The sequence below is a fragment of the Trachypithecus francoisi genome, unplaced genomic scaffold (genome assembly GCF_009764315.1).
Source record: "Trachypithecus francoisi isolate TF-2019V2 unplaced genomic scaffold, Tfra_2.0 Lachesis_group15, whole genome shotgun sequence".
Classification (NCBI taxonomy): domain Eukaryota; kingdom Metazoa; phylum Chordata; class Mammalia; order Primates; family Cercopithecidae; genus Trachypithecus; species Trachypithecus francoisi.
Genome location: NW_022681460.1, coordinates 71,490,600 through 71,502,773, shown reverse-complemented (window position 1 = coordinate 71,502,773; position 12,174 = coordinate 71,490,600). Strand labels below are relative to the sequence as shown.

The following is a 12,174-nucleotide window of genomic DNA, read 5'->3' as shown; positions in this document are numbered from 1 at the left end:
CAGAAAATAACCAAATTCCAGGGGAAATTATGTAATAATTCTTACTTATTCATTTTTTCCAAATGTTTTGTCTTCAGCATCTTGCCACCTTGCAATTTTGGCTGAGCTCTCACCTAAAACACTTCTGGTGTTTCTAACAGAATATATACATACAAGTAAACTGTTTATATAAATAAATATATATATGCACATACAAATATATAAATATATATAAATTACTCTGTGCTACAATTATATTTTAAATAATCTTTCAAAGGATACAAAGACATTATTTGTAATTTTAGAGAGATTTACTCTTAAACTGATTTTAAATCCAAGGCAGTCACTCAAATAAGAATTCTTGTAAAGCATAGCCTCTTATTTTCCCCTTTTCTGTCATCTCCTTAGAAAATGCCATCCCAGGCTGGGCACGGTGGCTCACACCTGTAATCCCAGCACTTTGAGAGGCCGAGGCTGGTGAATCACAAGATCAGGAGTTTGAGACCAGCCTGACCAATATGGTGAAACCCCGTCACTACTAAAAATACAAAAGTTAGATGTGCGTGGTGGCATGCACCCGTAATTCCAGCTACTCAGGAGGCTGAGGCAGGAGAATCTCTTGAACCTGGGAGGCGGATGCTACAATGAGCTGAGATCATGCCACTGCACTCCAGCCTGGGAGACAGAGCGAGACTACCTCTCCAAAAAAAAAAAAAAAAAAAAAGCCATCCGAAATGAGGAAAAAGAGATTATAAATTATCAGAAGTGTAGATAAATAATATATATTGACTTCATTTAAAAATTATTATTTATTTTATAAGACTTTGTAATTTTTAAAATGCCATCATTAGCAGAATGTGAAAACAGCTATTTAAAATGTATTTCTGGACCAGGTGCGGTGGCTCATGCGTGTAATCCCAGCACTTTGGGAGGCCGAGGCAGGTGGATCACTTGAGGTCAGGAGTTCGAGACCAGCCTGATTAACATGGTGAAACCTCATCTCTGCTAAAAATACAAAAAAAAAAAGAATCAGCCAGGCACGGTGGCACATACCTGTAGTTGTAGTCCCACCTACTTGGGAGGCTGAGGCATGAGAATCGCTTGAACCCGGTAGGCTGAAGTTGCAGTGAGCTGAGATCCTGCCACCGCACTCCAGTCTGGGCAACAGAGTGAGACTCTGTCTCAAAACAACAACAGCAACAACAACAACAACAAAAATAAATAAAAAATATATTTCTTTCTGAATTTTCAGGAATATTTGCCTAAAGATATATTATGGTTTCCACCAGCACATGAATATATCTATTTGTATTTTGCCAGTGTTTTGTTTCCCAGGTTTTTATTTGTAGATTTACTCTAATGCTTCTCAAAGTTTGCAGAATCACATTTACACTATTTCAGTCTCCACACCCACCTCCCTACCCCACAAAGCACATGCATGCATGTGCACACACACATGTGAACACATAGACACACTTTCGACTCTGTAGAGTCTCACAAAAGCTTAAGAGGGTCAGTGAATGCTCACATGCTACCAGATTGTTGCTTATTTTCTAGGCTCTGTAACCACCGTAATAGACAAACTGATTAAAACTTGTTTATTAATTATAATTCAAGGTCAAATTTATTTAGAGGTTTTGATTTTCAGTTGTATATTACTTAGTAAGTAGATAAAACCTCATCATAGTCTTTATGAGCCGGAATTAAATTCTTAAAGGAAATTACTTTTTAGTTCAGCTTGTACCTAAATAACCTTAATAATTAGTTAAAAACAAATGCTGTACCTCAAAGCATGTTTAGAAGTTTTTATTTAAATATCATGGTGGACATTTTCAATTGTAGAAGTCAGTTGGCAGTGGCAGCCAGGGTGGGAAATGTGTTTCAATATACACCTTGTAATAAATATAAAATATATAATTTCCATATTAAAAATCTGACTCTAAAAATGTGGGATTTTTTACAAGTTCCATTTCCTAAGGAATTTATTCTTGCCGGGCGCGGTGGCTCAAGCCTGTAATCCCAGCACTTTGGGAGGCCAAGACGGGCGGATCACGAGGTCAGGAGATCGAGACCATCCTGGCTAATATGGTGAAACCCCGTCTTTACTAAAAAATACAAAAAACTAGCCGGGCGACGAGGCGGGCGCCTGTAGTCCCAGCTACTCGGGAGGCTGAGACAGGAGAATGGCATGAACCCGGGAGGCGGAGCTTGCAGTGAGCTGAGATCCGGCCACTGCACTCCAGCCTGGGCGGCATAGCAAGACTCCGTCTCAAAAAAAAAAAAAAAAAGAATTTACTCTTAAATTTTTCTCAAAGTATATTCTGACATCTAGATTTTACAAAAGAGTGACCCATATGGCTTTAAAACAGAGCATTATTAAAAATAAATAATCATAATTTAGAGCAAAAATAAATTGTAAGAGGTAAATGTATGTATCTGTTTGGCCTCCCTTTAAAGGCAAGTATAAAATTCCTATTGGTTGGGGAACTTGTTAGCTATTCATTGATATTGGTTCCTGAGAGGAGTATACAGAGTACCTTCAATGGGATCCACATCACAGAGGTTCATCCTCTCCCCAGCATTGGTCCCTTCTTCACCAATGTCATTCTCAGTGTTCAGAGAGTGGTTTATGGAGCTCAAAGATTCCTTAATGTTTATTAAGCTTGAATCACATTCGTCAAAACCTCAAAACCTACTGAAATGCAATGATTTCTTTTTAAATATGTTTGTATGTAAAATACCCATAGCTTTCTATTTGATAAAAAGCTCTTGGTTTAAAAGTATTGGTTTGGAGCAGCTGGCCTTGTGTTCTCATAGTCTTAACTATGCACATTCACAAATATTTATAATAGTCATAGTTTTCTGAATGAACATTACTAGTCATGTCTTCTTTTCAAGAATTCAAGCACATTCATATATGAAATGATGAAAAGTGTATTTTAGAATCCTTTGAAATCTCCATGTTTTAATTCTTGGCTTCTGAAAGTTCTGCTATTCATATTTTTTCTCTGGTATTATAAACATATACAAGATAGGGACAGCTTTCCATAAAAATAAAAGCTGAATTGACTTATTTATAAAATTGATACATATTTTCATATTCTGCCTATAATTATTAAACCTTTTAAAAATTGATGCAGAATAGAAATCATCATGGGAGGTAGACTTGGTGCCCAGTGCATGTTTCCTTCTCTTTTTTTTTTTTTTTTTTTTTTTTTTTTTGAGACAGAGTCTCACTCTGTTACCCAGGCTGGAGTTCAGTGGCACGATCTCGGGTCTCTGTAACCTCCACCTCCCAGGCTCAAGCAATTCTCATGCCTCCCCAAGTAGCTGGGACTACAGGCACATGCCACCATGCCCAACTAATTTTTGTATTTTTAGTAGAGATGGGATTTCACCATGTTGGGCAGGCTGGCCTCAAACTCCTGGCCTCAAGTGAACCACCCACCCCAGCCTCCCAAACTGCTGGGATTACAAGCATGAGCCACCACACCTGGCCCCAGTACATGTTTCTGACTTGAGTGAATGATTACATTTTCTCGCTGGGAAGGTTTCCTTGAAGCATTCCTAGATAGTACTCAGAAGGTTTTGTAGGATTCATTTGTTCTTTTGTCCCGTTGAAGTTGCTCAGCCAGCAAATATTTTAATAAGCTTTTGTGATTCCCAAAGCTTACCAACCACCTTTGGAGAATTTATCTAAACAAATTGGATTGGCACCCTCCCAATGCCAAACCAATCCCTTGAGCCCCTGTAACTAATGAGAACTTTAAAAATGCTTGTCGCCAGCATACAATGAATTGATCTGCATGTTAATCTTGACTTTTGATCCTTTATGGATTAAAAATTAACGTGCCCCCAAATGAATTTCCACTCTTGGCAATCTTGGAATTAAAATGAAACTCTGTATTCATAAATCCTAACTGTGTGAATTGCCTACTTTAATATAACCGTTTTTTAACTGTGTCTACACATTGTTGCACATGACACTTTAGAACTCCTTTGTCTGAATTAATATCCCAGTTGGTCCTGATCACATCCTTGAATTATGGCCTTTTAAAGTCTTTTTTAAAATTATTTATGTTGAGTCTTACAGCAGAGAAGCAAGCATTTCTGTCACTTCCTGGCAAGGAGATAAGGAAAGGGGTTTAACTGTACTGCCAATTAACAAATATGCATACTGACTGTAGTAACCATTTTTATTTTTTGGTATAAAATTTTTTGTCCATTTTTTACTTATGTCCTTTAAATGTATAGAATACTGGCAGTAAGCCAATTAATTTTTGCTGACAGACCACCAAATGCTTTCAAAATTATTTTTGACCCACAGGCGTATTTTTACTATGAATTGCCTATGTTTATTAAGCTAGAATGGCACTCATCAAAAACCAAAAACCCACTGCGATGCAGTGATTTCCTTTTTAAAATATTTTTGTGTGATTTGTTCAGGCGAATACCCATAGCCTTTTATTTGATAAAAGGTTGTAAGGTTAAAAGTATTGGTTTGGAGCAAAATGGATTAGGCTTCTGTCTAGGGTTTGGCTATGTGTTATATTTGTTACTTGCAAGAGAAGCATAACTCTGTTTTAAAAAGAGTATGTAAACCTATGGTGTACTTAATAATAATTCAACTCAGCTATCCCCTGGACACTGCGGAGCTCCACTCTTTTCTCCTGGATGTAACTTACAGATCTGGTAGAACTAGGCCCCTTTTAGCCTGATTTCTTCCCCAAATACTGGGGCTCACACTTTCCCTCCAGACGTTATAGGAAGGGTACTCTTCATGCCTGCTCTTTTTTTCTGACATAGCTCCCGGCACACAGCACATGGTCACTGATGTCCTTTCTCCCACTCAGCATAGAACAGTGAGAGATGGAAGGAGTGCAGCATGCTAGATGATTAGGGACAACTCTTATTTGAGCAAGAACAGATGTTGCCATTATTGGGGGATAGATCTCCTCTTTTTTCTCCCAGCATTGAGAACGAGATGATCATGTAGCAAAAGAGGGGATGAAAAGCAGATGCGTTAGAGAAGAGATGTTAGTGGCTGCCCTTGCAAAGCCCGCCAGATCGTCTTCACTGCCATGGGCTCTGGAACCAAAAAAGAATTGAGCTATCTGTGTGGAAAGGAGAATTAGATGCCATATTCTAACTTCTCCAGTGTTCCTAACTGGGCCCATCCCAGGCACTATTACTATCCCAAGTGTCCAGAAGGACACAGAGGATTAGGCCAGTGCTTTCCTTGATACAAGTACTTGGCCACCATTTTCCTGGGCCTTAGGGTCCAGGGTGTGTCAAGGGTGGGTCAAGGGAGGCAGAAACCAAAGACTTATGCCTCCAGTGGTCCCTTGGTCAGAATTAGTACTCAGTAAAGTAAGTAGAACATGTTCTGTTCTGATACAAAAACCAAATACACAGTGTGTTTTAAATAGGAAATGAGATTTTTTGCAAGACTAAGTGCTCAGTAAATGCTTTAGCGTATGCACTAAATCTTAAATCACATGGGATATGAGAAACTAACCAGGAAAACTAGCCCTCATTGATGCATTAAGCCGGGAAAAAAAAATGTGGGGTTTTCCTATTAGCATCCATTTAACAGCTGGGCTACTATTACCCTATGTAGACTGATACTTTCCATGCGTTTGCGTGCCTGAAAGTTGGAACCAACAAAGTAAGGGGACTGCCATTAAGTGATTTCTTTTGTTTTCTCTTTCAGCAAATGTTCCCAGCAGGCCACAGGTAAGAGTTAATGGGTTGGTTGGCTCTATGTTACTGATCCCAACCTAGAGTAAGCAGATTATCCACCACTGATTTTACTCCTACTTTATTCTCCATGTAAATAAGTAAACTTACTTGACAGTTAAATGTTAGTTGATTCTGTACAGCAGTTTGTCAGTCTGGAGGTGGGGGGTGGCTCCCAAGCCACAGATACCAAAAATACCATGTGTTTGATCCTTTGTGTTCTAACAGCTTTTTAATGGCATCTTATGTGCTACATAAAGTCACTCTAGATAGATCTGGCCACCACTGCTCTCTCTAATGTGTACTTAAAGTGGCTATCACAGAACACTGACCTAAAAAAAAAATAACTGGTACCACAGAGATGGTTTTGTTACTTTGAGGGGAAAAATATTTCAATTTTTTACTTAAAAATTTGCTGAGAACTGTTGGCAGCTATAGCCTTGCGTCTTTTAGTATTTTCTATAAAGCAAAAAGTGTATAGACAAGTCTCAATCAATTTAGAGGTTTACTTTGCCAAGGTTGAGGACACACCCAGGAAAAACAGACACAAGTTTCATTAGGATTTGTAGCCTGTGTGTGGTTTTTTTGTTGCTGTTTGTTATTGTTTTTGTTTTTTGTTTGTTTTTGTTTTTGTTTTTTCCCCCCCAGAAAAGGATTTTGAGGACTTCACAAAAAGGAAAGAGCAGGCAGGAGGGGATGGAGGAACACTCAATTATGCATTTGTCTCACGCTCAGTAAATCTGCATTGTATATAAGATGAAGTATGCCTAGAGTAGAAGAAGCAGTCAAATAAGCGTTTTTCTCAGGGTGGGCGGAGAGATGACTTCTAGTCCTGTCTTTGTCCTGTAAAGATAAGTTGTTAGTTCACACTGTCTGGGTGAAATTCAACAAAACTCTTTTGGGTAAAGATTTGGGGACCCTTAGAAATTTCCTTGTGAGCAATTTGTGAGGAAGGTCACTGGCTTTCTATCTTTGCAACTATCTGTTTAGGAAGGTAGTTTTTGTATGACTCAGTTCCCACATTTAATTTTTCCCTTTAGCATAGTGAGTTAGGGATCCTGAGATTTTGTTTTCCATTCACATTTTCTATCACCTGCTTTTAGTAATAATGTGCCACAAAGCCACAGCAGCTTTGGAGAACATTTTCTTTCATAAACTTGTTTGTTAATCTTTTTGAAACAATGAACCTGCTGAATGATTGTCTTATTGGCAAGAGAGGCTAGGATCTTAACTAAAAGACAAGAGTATGTGAAGTAGACTAGGGGTGTGGTGAACTGTGGGTGTTCTCTCCTGCTTGCTTCTGTTGTCTGAGTGAATTGGAAGCCAGGACTTCAGCAGGGAGTGAGGTTGGGGAGGAGGTGTCAGAGGTGTGAGGAGAGACTGGAGGATGTGTGATAGCTTCTTGGAGAATAGAAGAGCAGATGGCCTGGGAAATAGAGTGTGACTACAAGCAGCATTAAAGATGCCACTCATGAATTTAACATGAGGCCATTCTGCAGGGTTTTAAGTTGCCCTCTAGGCATATTCATGTTCATGAGCAGAGGCACCAGAGTGAGCTGAGTATTGCATTTAAAAAATTGAAGTTGGGGTTTGGCAAAGTGAGCACAGTGACTCAAGGGAAGAGGCAAAGAAGTGATTATAATGATTGAACCACATGCTTCAGCTCAGTAGCAAAAAGAATGAGGAAATGTCCAGTGTGGGAGACAGAAATACAGATGGAAGGATCAATTGATCCTATTATCAAAGGATGGATAAATTTGCAGTTGTAGGGGAAGTATGCTGTGGAGGTAGAGGTGGTTCTCAGAAGGTGGACTGAATGATATTGAAATTAGAAGGGTTGCCAAGTATTGGTAATGGTCCATATTTAGACCTTTGTGTGAATGGTTAAGAAGGTGGAGGACAGGACCATTGGAGGAAAAGAGCCTAAAGATCCAAGAAGCCAGAGTGCTGGAAGAATCATCTCCATGGGTGTTGAAATCACTAACATTTAAAAATAGCTTTAGAGTGGGTGACATTGAGCCATTTTTTACTTCAAGAAGTGAAGGAACATGACCCACGGAGTCAGTAGATGACTGCATAATGGATTGGTGTAGTCTGATGACTTAAGATTCAAAGCTGGGTGTTTTTAGGGAGAAGAGAAAGAAGATACCCCAAAGGCCTCAATGAGGACCCAGGAAGACTTATGCAGTATATAAGGAATGGGGGAGGGTAGGGAGGGGAAGTGCTATGTGAGAGGGTTATGAGGGAAACTGTGTTTTCAGGTAGATGCAGATATTGATTAGAGCAAGTAGATGCAGGCAGCATTCAGAGAAGGGTTTGGGAACATGGATTTTGCGGATCTCAGGCCACATGACCTATAGGACAGGTTTCAAGAGCTAGGAAGGGCAAGGCATGGGGACACAAAAAGGGGTATGCAGATCTCTATATGACTAGAATACAGGTGATGGAACAGCGACCAGGAGTCTAGAGCTTTTTGGGGTGGCCCATTAAATTAAGGATAAAGGGTACAACGAGGTTAGTCCTGACGGTCCCCAGGTGGAATGAGGCTGTGAATGACAAAGGCAAGGAGGGAAGAGAGAGTCTTAAAATCCTCCAACACTTATTATAATACAAGTGCTCGGAATTTAAAGCAGAAAATGATCTTAGGAGACCTTCTCCTCCTACTCTGTTTCTAGATTTTAGAAATTGAGTTTACAAAGAGCTAAATTGTTCCTGGTTATACAGCAACTTAGTGGATGAAACAAACATCTAACCCAATACAAGAGGCCCCTTTCCCGTTTTCTTCCTTCCCTCTCCATTTGTTTTTTTGTTCTTTGCTTTACCCTTCAGCATTTTCCTTCCCTTCTCTCTTCTTCATTTATCATGTCTTGGGTCAAATGGAAATTCATGAAAATTGTATATTTTCACATGGAGGGTTGAGCTAATACTTACATAGCCTGATCTTAAATTTTTAGAATTCTGACACCTAAAAGGAGAAATATTGTGTGTCCAATTAATAGACACATCTAATTCTCAAGGATAATGGAGTATATAGACAGAATGCAAAAGTCCTCTTGGCTTTATATTCAACATGAATCTGTGCCAGAGTTTCAGTTATCAATGTTAGTATGTAACAAAATGTTCCTTTCTCGTACAGAGTTAATCTCTCCCCTTCTGTGTCCTCAAACCACTTTGAATTTACTATGGCTGGCACTTACCTCATATTAGAATTGAATGAGGCTGCCTGGCTGAGATATCTTCCACACCTGCTTCACAGGAGGGCCTCACCTCAGTACAATGCCTGGAACCCATCAGTGTTTGCTGAATTTTTGCTCCCTCTAACATGGCAATCAAATGTTCACAATGGAGAAGCAAGTGTCTGAAGAATCCAAGTTTGTATAGTCATGGAGAATAGGCTCTAGGCCAGAGTCAAATGAGTTTGCTGCTTTCAGCATACCTGGGAAAAGGAGGAGCTCCGTGGGCAGCTTTTCCAGCAACAATGAGGAACATGCTTCCAGGGAGCAGTACTTTATGCTAAAGTCCCCCATAAAATAAGGTTTTACACCTTATTTGAGCAGTTGAGTATCTTTCCTGAGAGTTCAGAATGGCCTTTTATGATTTATGAGGCATGGTCCAATTTGGATGATTTCATTTTATAATTTTCTTTATTTTTTTCTAATTTCAAAATCCTTTTAGAAGACCAAAAGTTTGACCCTACCTTCAAAAAGTTGATACCACTTCTGTGAGTGTGGCCTGGATTTATATTGTCTCTGACCTGGGACATTTAACTTTAACTGGCACCACTGCACACACTTGGGTTATGATTCCTGCCTTCTCTTCCTCTTCTCTGGACTCCAGCTTGGGATCAAGATGGGTTGGCATTGTTAGGGTACCCCCTCTACAGATGACCTCCCACAGTCCCCCAGGAAGACATGGGATATTTTCACCAGCCTCATTCACTCACCTCCAGCAGAAAGAAACGAAGTCCTCTCCATTTTAACTTAGCTTCCAGCCTGGTCAAGAGAAAAGACTTTCAGACCTCCCTCTAAATCAGCTGCAGTGATAGAAAGCAGACTAGGTAACTTCATCATGAGAGGGAAGGACCTCATTGCAGAAAACAAAAGTCACATGGGAGTTAAGACTCCTGAAAGAAGCACTTTTATTTTCTTCAAGAATTGACAGATCTCTGCTTCCTGTGATGTTTCATGCAAATATTCTGACAGTGCTATTTTCCCTTCCCACAGGCAATGTGATTCGGCCAGCCAATGTTTCCTGAGATACAGTGTTGCCCTTTTCAGCAAATGCCAATTCCAAGTTCCATTTAATCAGAAGCTCCATGGCTCCGTGGCCCACAGTGTTGAGTGCTGACTGTGTGTTCTACTGAAAGAGTAAAACACTGACTATCCAAAGAGATATGGATATTTTGTTTTTATAATAACCATATATTATTGTTTTCTTCTTCCCTTTCTATGCAAGTGTAAATTAATGAACAGAGAGGTATTTGGAAATGGTAATACATTTGTCACAGATTTGTATAATGTATACAGCATTGGGAAAGTGGGTGGGGGCTTTCTAATATGATACCATCTTTTTAATAACTATGACAAAGCTTACATAAGAATTAGAAACTACTTTACATTTTTGCATTCCTTCTGCTGTTCTTATTAATGTTGCACAGTAACTTCATTATTTCTTTGACTCTTTCACCACAATGTTTTGGTTATTTATAATTTATCGGCCATATAACCAAATAGATCCCATGTATTTGTTTCCATGATTTGGCCACATTAATAAATTCACAAATTTCAATCAAATATCTTATATATATACACATATGGTTTAAGCTACAGCCCTGTGTATGCCTTTTAACTTTATTTGACGTTGCCCACTTACTTCTTTGCTGTCTACCTGGATAACCGTAATAAAAATCCTATGGGCCTAAATGGCATTTCTTTTGGGATATTTTTTCCTGCATTTTACTCCCTTTTTATGTAAGTAGGAATTAATTATTTATTTAATGTCTTAATCTATTTGATAAAGAAGACTACATTATGATAATCTCAAAGATCATATTACCAAAGGTTGCCCACTGAAGCATATTTTCATTTTGACACAGAAACAAACTTTAGTACAACCTTTCCTAGTTCCTGTGTCTTAATTTCCATCATGATCTGCACAACACAACTTTACCTGTGGTGACACCAGAACACACCATTGCCTTTAGTTCCCTTCAAATATAATTTTATTGTTGTTTTCTATTTTCAAGTCCTTAATAGTTCTTGAATCTCCTAGTTGTTTTCTTACTGAAAGCAGACACACATTTAGTGCACAGCTTGTTTTACCTTTTGGGTGAAAGATCAGATGTTTTTATACCCTTCACTTGATCAATATATTTGGAAAAAATGTTTATCAAAAATCTATGTCACTGCTTCTACAGAAGAATGAAATTAATGCTTACGTGATGGTACCTCCACCTACATCTTTGAGTGCATTCAATTAGTATTTTGGTTTAGCTTCTGATTTAACATTTAATTGATTCAGTTTAAACATGTTACTTAATTACCAAATGTAGAGGAACCAAAAAAAAGTGAAAATAGTATATTTTGATTCAAACATATTTGCTTTCAAAACATAAAGACATTTTAACTTTGGGTTCTCTTTAGCTGGGATCTGGCCAGAAGGAGGCTTAAAGTTAGAAATTGCTGTTATTTTAGAATAGGTTGGGTGGGTTGGGGGGCAAGGGTGTCTATTTGCAGCAGAGATATTTTGAAAAGAAGAAAATTGTTTTATATAAAAGGAAAGCCATGACCACCTTTCTACCTCAGATCCATCTTCATCCATTGCATTGGAAACTGCTTTATGCTGCTGCAGTCTGCAAAGTCTAGAGCTTTTATCAGGCCATGTCATACCCAAGAAAGCATCTATTTAAAGAAAAAACAATTCCCTGAACTCTCAACTCCAAGTTGTAGATTTGGTGTCTTCCTTGTTCTTACTTTAAAAAGTCATGTATTAATTTTCTTTCTGCCTGTATTTGTATGCAAAATGTCCTCTATCTGCTGTTAAGGAAAAGCTACGTAAAACACTACATTGTAACCTTCTAAGTAATAATAAATAAAAAGAAATATATTGTAGTAACAACAATGGGAAGTAAGTATGTAGTTCTTTTGAAATATATGGTAAAGAACTAATCACAGACGGTCATCATCTGGTTACATATTGTATTTTTCATCCTGAATAAAAGTGATTTTAACACAAGATGACTTTGATATTCTTCAGCTGGGTTCACTGACAGAATCTGAATTTTGAATGCACATTTATGAAATAAAGATAGAGAGAGAGCCTGTATCTTGATATATCTACATATTTTCCTGCAGTTTCTCTCATATACACTAATACAGTCTCCTGTTGCTCTCATTCTCTCTCTGTCCCCCATCTCTTACACATACATATAATTACATGATTCTCAATTTATTTTAT

At 38.4% G+C, this 12,174-nt stretch overlaps 1 protein-coding gene across 11 annotated transcripts in view; it reads left to right on the top strand.

Moving 5' to 3' along the window:
* Positions 1-11,952, top strand: part of UTRN (utrophin) — a 596,706-nt gene extending 584,754 nt beyond the window's left edge. For 8 of the 11 annotated variants that reach the window (XM_033235159.1, XM_033235162.1, XM_033235163.1 and 5 more), the window contains 2 exons: positions 5,693-5,715; positions 9,942-11,952. In XM_033235159.1, coding sequence (XP_033091050.1) covers positions 5,693-5,715; positions 9,942-9,950 — 32 coding nt within the window. In that variant the 3' untranslated portion in view covers positions 9,951-11,952. The remainder of the gene's footprint in view (positions 1-5,692; positions 5,716-9,941) is intronic. The other 3 variants (XM_033235160.1, XM_033235165.1, XM_033235157.1) reach the window with 2 other exon arrangements.
* Positions 11,953-12,174: the final 222 nt, after the last annotated feature.